At 48.2% G+C, this 10,977-nt stretch overlaps 1 protein-coding gene across 2 annotated transcripts; it reads right to left on the reverse strand.

Annotated features, from left to right (window-relative positions):
* Positions 1 to 458: 458 nt before the first annotated feature.
* On the reverse strand, positions 459 to 10,516 carry LOC119276491 (60S ribosomal protein L18a-like protein). 2 transcript variants are annotated; one of them, XM_037557557.1, is made up of 5 exons: positions 10,108 to 10,516; positions 6,875 to 6,953; positions 6,665 to 6,782; positions 735 to 823; positions 459 to 629 (listed from the first exon to the last, which is right to left on the reverse strand). In XM_037557557.1, exons 1-4 carry the CDS (start codon positions 10,415 to 10,417, stop codon positions 764 to 766), a joined length of 567 nt encoding a protein of 188 aa, XP_037413454.1. In that variant the 5' UTR covers positions 10,418 to 10,516; the 3' UTR covers positions 459 to 629; positions 735 to 763. The 2 variants fall into 2 exon arrangements, with proteins under 2 accessions (XP_037413454.1, XP_037413453.1); XM_037557556.1 differs by having other exon boundaries at positions 459 to 823; positions 10,108 to 10,515.
* Positions 10,517 to 10,977: the final 461 nt, after the last annotated feature.

Below are 10,977 nucleotides of genomic sequence, written 5' to 3' on the forward strand. Positions count from 1 at the left end.
CGTAGGCAACCATGGCAGGTGACGGAGTTGCTCGCCGGGAGAGCGCGCGTGGAGTCGAGGGTGATGGAATCGCTTGTGAGCGGACGGGTTGGAATCGACGGACGGTCGCTCGTCACACATATATACTGTATCCACCTACGGGCGATCACGCCTGCTGCTCGGATTCTGAATTAGACTCGAGTTGCGAGTAATCATTACGGTGACGCGTGCGACCGAGTTCGTGTCTGTTACCCGGATCCCAGCCCCCTAGGTTTCCATATCTGGGCGTTTGGGCTACGCAGATGTGCTTGTCCATGTCAGCAGCACGCGGTTTTCCGTTTTTCACTTTCCTTATTTACTGAGCTTGCGAACAATATGGAATGGAATGCCCAGTATACTCAACTAGCGACGGCCGTCCTTGTAAACCCACCAATACAGGGTGTATGAAAACAACCAAAATCAACACGATACTAGTCGCGAGAGCAACAGGCACACTTTTTTTACCGGAAGACAAATACTATCATTCTACGATTATAGGTCATACAACACATATGATAGTGAACCAGTCTTCTTCCATTATATCTTTTCTACGCATACATGTACAAATCAGAATACCCGACAGAGTAGAGGGAGAACGAACATATGTATTACTCCCTCCGTTCGGAATTACTTGTCTCGAAAATGGATGTATCTAGAACTAAAATACGTCTAGATACATCCATTTCTGCGACAAGTAATTCCGAACGGAGGGAGTATAAGCAAACCGACGATGATCAAAGCCAGCTCACCACACCTCTGCTCCTTTTGTGGCACCAAGCAACATGGCAATTGCAGCAAGTGAAGCCTGCATGTGGCACCAAAAAGTTCAATCACAGTTACTCCAAGTTCCTCCCTGTCAGCGCGAGTGAGCTGCCAGGCGATTAACTGCAGCAGACCCGATTGGCTACAGTACACGGCATGCTTCAGGTAGGCTATAGTGTGCGTGTGGGCAGAGTGTGAGTATGTTGGGCTGACCGCTACGGCCCAGGCCCATGTAAGCGAGCGATCATATAAGCTGCGTCTCTCCTCTGTACTGGGTATCGATTAAGAATAGAAACAATTGCTTCTCCTACCTTCCTGCTTCTTCTCCAAGTTGCTCCCCTTTCTCCGGATCCCCAATTCTCCATCGCTACCCTAGGGCTTGGGTATTACAATTGGTATTCAGAGCTTCGTCGGTCCGATCCGCGCTTCACACACTCGAGGTTCGCCGGTAACATCGACTGATTGGTAGGTTGACTGCTTCGTGCGGTCGACTGTAAATCCGAGACCAGCGTTCGGTCGAACTCAGAGGAAGCGGCGACGGCTCCGTTCAAGCCGAGCGCACAGACAAGGTACCTGGCTGAATCCATGGGGTCGTTCGAGGAACGGGTGATGAAGGAATTCGAGGCGCTGCGGCTGCTTCAGTCCAAGGTGGAAGGGATCGAGGCGATCCAGGCACGCCTCGACGGGCTGGATGTGAAGTTTGAAGAGCAAGTCTCGCGGCTGGATCAGGTACAGCCAAGGTAAATCTGTCTGTGAGTTCAATCGGAGAGATCCACCAAGAGCAAGTTCAGGTGGCGCGAGTGCTGAAGGAATCCACCGGCGTCAGAAATGCACAGTTGGACCGGATCGCGGCAGAGGGCTGTCTGGGAGCGTCGCCGCAGGCGGGAGAAAATTTTGGGGCGCCGGCTACATCACGGGCACAGCCGCCACCACAACCACCACCTCCGCCTTTGCGACCTCGCCCATCAGCACCTCCGCAGGTACCTTCCGCATCGCCGGGTCTGGATGAGCAGAGTAGCAAGCGACCCTGGATGCCTAAGATGGAGTTCCCTAAGTTTGACGGCGAGAATGTACGCATATGGTTGGACAATTGTGAAGCTTATTTCCTGCTATATCAGATTCCTGAATCCTTCAAGCTAATGTCCGCATCGCTGCACTTGCAAGGCAATGCCACTCACTGGTTTCAGTCATATAAACTGACAGAATACTGCAGTACTTGGGAAAATTTTTGTACAGCAATTACGCAGGAGTTTGAGGTCAATGTACACAGAACTTGCATGAGAGACTTGCTGATGTTGCGTCAGCACGGCACGGTTCAGGAATACCGTACTGCATTCCATCAGATTGTGTACCAAGTTCGCATGTATGAGGGCAATCTCAGTGAAACAATGTTGGTTACACAGTTTGTGCTGGGACTGAAGGAGGAACTGAGAGCTGCGGTCGAAATGCAATTGCCCAGTACCGTGACTAGTGCTTGTGAATATGCTCTGGTGCAGGAAGCTTTGCTCGATCGGGCCAAACAAGGGAACAACAAGCTGGCTCGGTCTGCAGTGTACACTAAACAACAACCACGCCTAGAGCACACTCAACGACCTCAGCTAGCTGCCGGAGATATGTGGAAGGCACGCCAGCTGAAGGACTACCGGCGACAGAATGGACTCTGTTACAGTTGTGGCGACAAGTTCGCACCAGGTCATGTGTGTGCTAGCAAACAGGTGGCCCAGATCAAGGCCCTGAACATGGCTGAAGAGGCCGCTCAGTTGACTGACGCAGTCTTGGACGCAATAGCTACAGAGGAGGCGATTGAGGAAGCTGCTGCATATCTTTCAGTCAATGCCCTAGCAGGAACCACAAACACTAAAACCATTCAGATTAGAGCTCTGGTAGGAAATCAGGTGATGCTACTGTTAGTTGACTCAGGCAGCTCTCATACTTTTCTGGATCAACAGTTGGCAGACAAATTGAAATGTCCAACAGTACCCTTACCTCGGCCTATGACTGTGAAAGTTGCAAATGGGGAGAAATTGCAGTGCACCCACATGGTGCAGGGACTGAGTTGGTGGACACAGGGGCATACCTTCTCCACAGATATGAGAGTTCTGTCATTGGGGGGCTATGATGCCATACTTGGGATGGATTGGCTCTCACAATGGAGTCCAATGACATGCCACTGGGAGGAACAATGGATCCAGTTCCAAGACAAAGCTACTACAGTCACACTGCAAGGTCTAAAGATACAACCAGTAACTCAACTGCAAGAGTTGACACTGGATCAAGTGGTGAAGTGTCACAAAGGGAATGATATTTGGGCCACTGCAGTGCTATCTGCCCAAACAATGCCATCCGTATCTCCAACTCCAGACTGTATTCAGGACACCATAAACTCTTTTGCTGATATATTCCAGGAGCCCAAAGGATTACCACCCCATAGAGAATTTGACCATGCTATTTCTCTGCTGCCCAACACTACGCCGGTGAATGTTAGGCCTTACAGGTACTCTCCCCTTCAGAAGGATGAGATAGAAAGACAAGTCTCTGAAATGCTAGCAGCAGGAATTATCTCTCCCAGCGTGTCCCCGTTTGCTTCCCCAGTTCTGTTAGTGAAAAAGAAGGATGGAAGTTGGCGATTCTGTGTGGACTATAGAAGGTTAAATGCAGTGACGGTTAAGAACAAGTTTCCTATGTCAGTTGTGGATGAGCTGTTGGATGAGCTTGCGGGTACCAAATGGTTCACCAAACTAGACCTCAAGGCAGGATATCATCAAATCAGAATGGTAGAGGCTGATGAGCATAAGACTGCTTTCAAGACCCATTTTGGACAGTTTCAATTTAGGGTCATGCCATTTGGTCTATCAGAAGCACCGGCAACTTTTCAGTGCATTATGAATTTCATATTTGGTGGATTAACAAGGAAATTTGTTTTGGTTTTCATGGATGACATATTGGTCTTCAGCAGAAATTTGGAAGATCATAAGAAACATTTACAACAGGTTTTTCAAATTTTGAGAGAACATCAACTCTATGTCAAACTCAGTAAATGTTCTTTTGCCCAGCAGCGGTTAGAGTATTTAGGCCATATTATTTCTGACAAAGGTGTGGCCACTGATCCAAGCAAGACAACTGCTATGGTCAACTGGCCAGTTCCTACTACAGTCACTGAGCTCAGAGGATTTCTTGGACTCACTGGTTACTATAGGAAGTTTGTGCAACATTATGGGATTATTGCCAAACCACTTACCAACTTACTGAAGAAGAAGGCCTTTCAATGGACGGCTGAAGCACAAACTGCCTTTGACCTTCTCAAGCAGGCTATGACTTCTACTCCAGTCTTGGTATTACCTGATTTCAACAAACCTTTCTGTATAGAAACAGATGCTTGTGACTCCGGTATTGGAGCAGTTCTTACACAGGAAGGACACCCTGTGGCTTACTACAGCAAGTCTCTAGGGCCAACCAATCAGAAATTGAGCATTTATGAGAAAGAATTTCTAGCTATTATCATGGCCATTGAGAGGTGGAGATGCTACGTTTGCAGGGGGGCGTTCGTGATCAAAACCGACCACAAGAGCTTATGTCACTTGGAAAACCAAGCCCTTACTTCAGAGCTACAGAAAAAGGCTATGACAAAACTAATCGGGCTCCAATTCCAGTTCCAGTACAAAAAAGGCGAGGACAACAAGGCCGCTGATGCTCTATCTAGAGTGGGCCATGTGTTTGCCTTACCTGCAGTCTCCTCAGGACAGCCTGTCTGGATCCAGGAAATACTTAACTCTTATGAGATTGATTGCAAGGCTCAACACCTCCTACAGAAACTGGTGGTCAACCATGATGAAGAACCTGAGTTTTCTTTGGAAAAGGGTCTGCTCAAACACCAGGGCAGAATTTGGGTTGGGGCCAATGCAGGTTTGCAAACAAAAATCATTGAAGCACTCCACTCTTCTCCTGTGGGAGGCCACTCTGGCAGTCAGGCCACTTATGAGAGAGTGAAGAAATTATTCCACTGGTATGGCTTAAAGGAAGCAGTGGCAAATTTTGTGCAACAGTGCCAGGTTTGCCAACAAGCCAAACATGAACATTGCAAGTATCCTGGTTTGCTTTGTCCATTGCCTATTCCCAAAGGACCCTGGGAAGATATATCCATGGACTTCATCGAAGGATTACCCAAATCATCTGGATATTCAGTGATCCTGGTAGTTGTGGACAGGTATACAAAATATAGCCATTTCATTGCTCTCAAACACCCCTTCACTGCTGCTCAGATAGCACAAACATTTCTGCTCCACATTGTTAGTTGCATGGCATGCCCTATACAATTACTTCTGACAGAGACAAAATATTTACAAGTCACTTCTGGAAAGAGCTGTTCAGGTTGTGGGGCACCAAACTACAAATGTCCACTGCCTACCACCCCCAAACTGATGGGCAAACCGAGAGGGTTAACCAGTGTTTAGAGATGTATTTGAGATGTGCTGTTTCTGAACACCCACAGCAATGGTCTCAGTGGCTCCCCCTTGCCGAATTCTGGTACAATTCATCTTACCACTCGTCTCTGGGCTGCACTCCTTTCAAAGCTGTTTATGGCCATGAACCAAATTTGGGGCAGTTACCTCAACCCTTGCAAGCCACACATCCTGCTCCTCCCTTCAGGCAGCCTAGTGCATCCAGTGTTCCACACATCTCAACTGAAACCTCATGTGCCAGATCATACTCCAGTGTACAGTACTCTTCCTGAACCACCACTACTTGATCGAGCCGATTTGGTGCCTGAAGAAATTCTGGACAGGCGTTTGGTTAAGAAAGGTAATGCTTCTCTAGCTCAGGTACTCATTCGTTGGACTGGTCTTCCCGCTTCTTCGGCCACTTGGGAGGACTATGACACAGTGAGGCAGCGATTTCGGCCACTTGGGAGGACTATGACACAGTGAGGCAACGATTTCCACTGGCTCCAGCTTGGGGACAAGCTGTTTCTTCAGGCGGGGGTACTGTCAGCGCGAGTGAGCTGCCAGGCGATTAACTGCAGCAGACCCGATTGGCTACAGTACACGGCATGCTTCAGGTAGGCTATAGTGTGCGTGTGGGCAGAGTGTGAGTATGTTGGGCTGACCGCTACGGCCCAGGCCCATGTAAGCGAGCGATCATATAAGCTGCGTCTCTCCTCTGTACTGGGTATCGATTAAGAATAGAAACAATTGCTTCTCCTACCTTCCTGCTTCTTCTCCAAGTTGCTCCCCTTTCTCCGGATCCCCAATTCTCCATCGCTACCCTAGGGCTTGGGTATTACACTCCCATGACTACTACTCCCTCCGTCCCATAATGTAAGACGTTTTTTGACGCTACACTAGCGTCAAAAAACGTCTTACATTATGGGACGGAGGGAGTATATGTTACAGGATCAACAATTCCTTCATCATTTATGTGTAGTGATATATGTATCTTGCAGGATAAACTATTCCTTTATCATTTCTGTGTAGCGACTGCCTAAATATGAGCATGAGCGTTCGTACGATAACTGTTAGTCGAGCAGCAATATAAATTCTGGGTGGATAATTAAAGCCTATCATTAATTTGCTGCCAAACTATAATCAATGTCAAAATCCTTCTTTCACTCAGGACATTTCCCTATTGAAAAACCCACAACTAAGTAGCTGCATTTAGTATTTGATTTGGATTCCCATATTCAAAGGTAATGCCATCCATCATATTTGCTACAGTTAAAGCAACAGGATTCTGCTATTGTATTTGTTGCTACAGTTTGAAGTCTCAGAATAAAAATAAACATGATAAGTTGTTCACCAGCCATGCAGAAGGTAAACTGGAAAGCACGTAGATGTAACTGGCAGTAACTAGGAAACTGCAGATGATCACACTGATAGAAAGGACTTACAGCAATAGTACAAGCAACATATCCTGGTTTCTCCCTGTAGTCATGTACTCGGACGCAGATCAGAACAAAAGCTCCAACATACCACGGAATGGCAGCAAAGAAGAAGCCAATAATGAACCTTTTCCAAACAGTAGAAGCAGCAGTTTCTCAGGGTCCAATCCAAGTTTCTGAGATGCAATGTAAAACAATTAATGTTCAGAGAGAACTTACAGAAACCAACCCATGCCAAGGCCACAGCATGGAAGACGTCGCATCCTCACAGGTCTTCCTTCAACAACAGGTATATAACCTAAGAAACAGCAACATGGTACAATGCATAGGCTAAGTTAGGACAAAGTTCAAATTCAATTTTGTTCGTTTCATTTCTTCCTTGAAGGAAACTGCATATATGGATTTGAGGCTTTCATGACATTCTTAATTGTACTGCTCTGCAAAATTATGTCCATCAGGTTCCTTCATAAACTTCACTTTGATATACAGAAGCCCATTTATTGCTCAACTATTTTCTTAGTTGATCTATTTGTATGTTTTTGTATGTCAATTGTTTTCATCTAACTAAGTCTTTAGGACATTGGATTACAAAAGCCTACATAATCCGCTTTTCTCTATTAGCCTCCAAAGCTTCTTCGAAGACATGGCTAATATCATTAGCTGCAATTTAGGAAAGTAGTGATGGTTGAAAGACTGGATCCCTAAAAAAATTACACAATCTTAAGCACCGTGTGTCTCACACACTAGCAAACAAGTAACCTCTGGAGTGAGTAGTGACTTTCCAAAGTGACATTAAGATCCATTTATGTTGAGAGTCATTAACTGGAACAAAATGGCACATGGAGCCTAGAATTTGGGTATGAGGGGAGACACCGAGGAAAGTATATGCCTGGTTACCGCATAAGAGGAGAACCCTAGATTCTAGTATCTGAGGAGTAAGAAACTCCTAACACAATATTTGTTTTACAATGCATCCCCCAGATCTTAGGCGGCATTGAGCATTTAAAACCCTGTGTGAACAGAATGATCTAGGTCTGGAAGGACTAAGGAGCGAAATAGGAGATTTATTTTCAACACTTCTAGATTAAACCACCGAGAGGCGGCATACCTAGCTAGCTTTAGGGGGCATTAACCAGCAGGCCGTTAGTGCGGACTGCAGAGTGCTCTGGAACTTGTCGGCATGTGAAAAATGGTGTTTATTTAGGTTTTGTTCCCCTTGGAAAACAACCTTCCGATGTGTTTATTCCACTCCTACTAGAATATACAGCGCTGAGCGCTCCTGCCAATCTTAACATTTCCGAAAAAGGACGCCGATAAGCTAAGAAGCACGGATACGGGGACGGAAGCACGGGGATACGCATACGGGGATACGGGATACGGCATTTTCCAAAAACAGCCATTCGGGGATACGGCGGGGTATATAAGTATTTAGAAAAATAAATATGAAAGTATATAGAAAAATAAATTTGAATTAAGATCTAATGAGAATTTTTTAGTACTGGATATATATTGTCTCCTTTCTATTCATGAAAGACTGAGAGCAGTCCACTCACAGCCCATGTAGCTGTCCGTCCACTTAGAGCCCATGTAGCTGTCCATCCACTTAGAGCCCATGTAAGGCCCAATTCCAGAAAACCCTAGACTAGTAGCACTCCAGCTGCTCCAGCCGACCCCAACCTCCCATTCTCGTACTCCCTTTCTCCAGCCGCCAGTGAAGAAAGGAAACGACAGCGCCGCCAAATCGGCAGCTTCCATCACCCATCTTCTTCCTCGCTGGCCACCACACTCCCCATCTTTCTTCCTGCCGGAGCTTCTTCCTTGTTGGCGGCCACCTTGCCATCTTTCTCTACCAAGATCTCCTTCCTTGCTAGCAGCCATTGAGGTTACCTGCTTGACCATGGTTGCTATCGGGAGGATAACTGGGCAGCAGCATGGTCACTGGAGTCTGGCTGCCGAGTCCCCACCGTGTCCACGCCGTATCTAGGCCGTATCCCGATTTTATTTCTTTTTTTTTAATTCCAAAAAGATGGGATACTGCGGGATACGCGTATCCAGCCGTATCTGGGCGTATCCCCGTGTCCCCCCGTATCAGGACGGCAAATCGGCAGTTCTGGCCGTATCGGTGCTTTTTAGCCGATAAGTGCCACACGTGTGGGCGTTAGGGAGTCCGCCCACACATTTTGTGTGGTGTCTAAGAGAAACAGCCCACACACCTATGTGTGGGCAAAACAAGTAATGCCCACACACCTCTTTTTTCCCTCCCGATCCCTCTCACACGCGTGCGTGTGGGCGAAGTTGATAACGCCCACACGCCCGTATGTCAGGCCTCGTACCTCCTGGTCCCGCACGCCACGCGTGACGGTCACCGCTCGCCCGCAGTTGCCATGGTCCAGACCCTCGTCCATGTTCGTTTAACTGCAATTGCCATGTCGCTGAACTACGGTTGCCATGTCGGACAACTGCAGTTGCCATGGTTGCTCAACTGCAGTTGCCATGTATGGTCTAATCTAATGTAGTTGCCATGATTTCATAACTTTAGGAGTTGCCACATACTAACACTAGGCAGTTGAGAAAGTTGCCATGTGCTCACAAGCATGCTAGGGCAGTTGCCATGTAAAAAGGAAGAGTTGCCATCTGCTTACGTACACGTTAGGGCAGTTGTCATGTACGTGCACGTTAGGGCAGTTGCCATGTACCATGCAAAAACACATGGCAACTCGGTAAAAGAGAGTTGCCATCTGCGCACGTGCACACTAGGCAATTGCGTGTACCCTGCAAAACACATGGCAACTCGGGTAAAAAAGAGAGTTGCCACCTGCTTATAAAGCACACTAGGGGCGGTTGCCATGTGCACTGCAAAACACATGGCAACTAGCAGCATGGGTGTGGGAGAGGAGACGGGCGTGTGGGCAAGATGGCAAATGCCCACACACTAGCCCTTGTGTGTGCGTGCAAAGTGGCGTGTGGGCAAACTGCTGAACGCCCACACACCAGCCCCTTCTGTGTGGTGAAACGGCCGTGTGGGCGACCGGGTGAACGCCCACACACCAGGCCAGTCCTACGTGGCACTAGAAACATGCCAAGATTCGTGCGCTCACGAACGGACGTGGATCCACGCGTGTGGGCGAGATGCAAACGCCCACACGTGTGGGCGTTAAAATTTCCGAAAAACTAATAACGGATGATCTATGTGAGATAAAACTCGGTATACCACTTTTCCGATTTCATTCCAGTTCCACTCTCCGGTTCAGACAATAGGGAATAGGCACAACAGGTCTTGTTCTACTCCTGATTTCTCAAGGGCTTGCAACTTGCACTAGATGAACAACACGGGAGAAATTCTCCAGCAACAACAAAAGGCAGCACGGCTAATCCGGATCATTCCCATGAACATGATACGCATCAGCAGAGAAGCACATGATCGGATCGCGTGACAGGGGTTTCAACCGTACCTTGCACGTCCTGGTAGCCATGGGCGTAGTACGGCGCGGCGGCCGAATAAGCCTGCAGAGGAGGGTATACCGCGTAGGACGGCGGCGGAGGCGGCGGCGGGTAGTTCTGGAACCCAGGCGGCGGAGCAGGCTGGGGGAACCCGACCGCCGGCTGCGGGAACTCGCCGGACGCGGACGGGGCCCCGAAGGTGCCGTACTGGTGGTGCTGCTGCTGATGATAAGGCGGCGCCGACGGCGGGAATCCGGAGGCGGAGGCGGAGGCCGGGGCGGGGTGGCCCTTGCCGTCGGTGCCGGGCATCTCGCCGCCCATGGCGCGGGCTGTGGGGAGGGTTTGCTCAGGCTGGGGAATCGAGACGCGGGAGGGATGAAGGGGAGTTCCGGGATGAAGACAACTAGTCGCCTTGGTGCATTTAGCTCGCTTTGTTAACGCACAGCCTGTAAGTTCGTTGTCAAACCAAATCAGAATTTGTATCATGCACTGTGGTACAAGATTGTTAAGGAAATCGGTAACGCGTCAATCGGCCTATTAACTGGATTAATCGGTCGATCATTAATTAAAAAATTAAATAGAAACCTCCCAACATATATATAATTTTTAGGTATTATCGCAGAATTAGACCAGCTATTAACGTTGGCTTATCCGTCAGTCGCTAGCTGGTGATCCGGGCTGTTTCCTTCTCGACGATGAAGCTTATCCCCCATCGTCTGTAAGGGTAGTGAGAGTGGGGAACGATCTATAGAATGTATGCTGTCACTCAGGTTCGATTACAAGCTCAGATACACGAATTTGGGGAAAAAGGAGGAACAGTAGGGATGCTAGGGTTCGTGCCGCCGCCAGGTTCGTGATCCACCGGATGGGTTGCCTCCTGC

The sequence above is a fragment of the Triticum dicoccoides genome, chromosome 3B (genome assembly GCF_002162155.2).
Source record: "Triticum dicoccoides isolate Atlit2015 ecotype Zavitan chromosome 3B, WEW_v2.0, whole genome shotgun sequence".
Taxonomy (NCBI): domain Eukaryota; kingdom Viridiplantae; phylum Streptophyta; class Magnoliopsida; order Poales; family Poaceae; genus Triticum; species Triticum dicoccoides.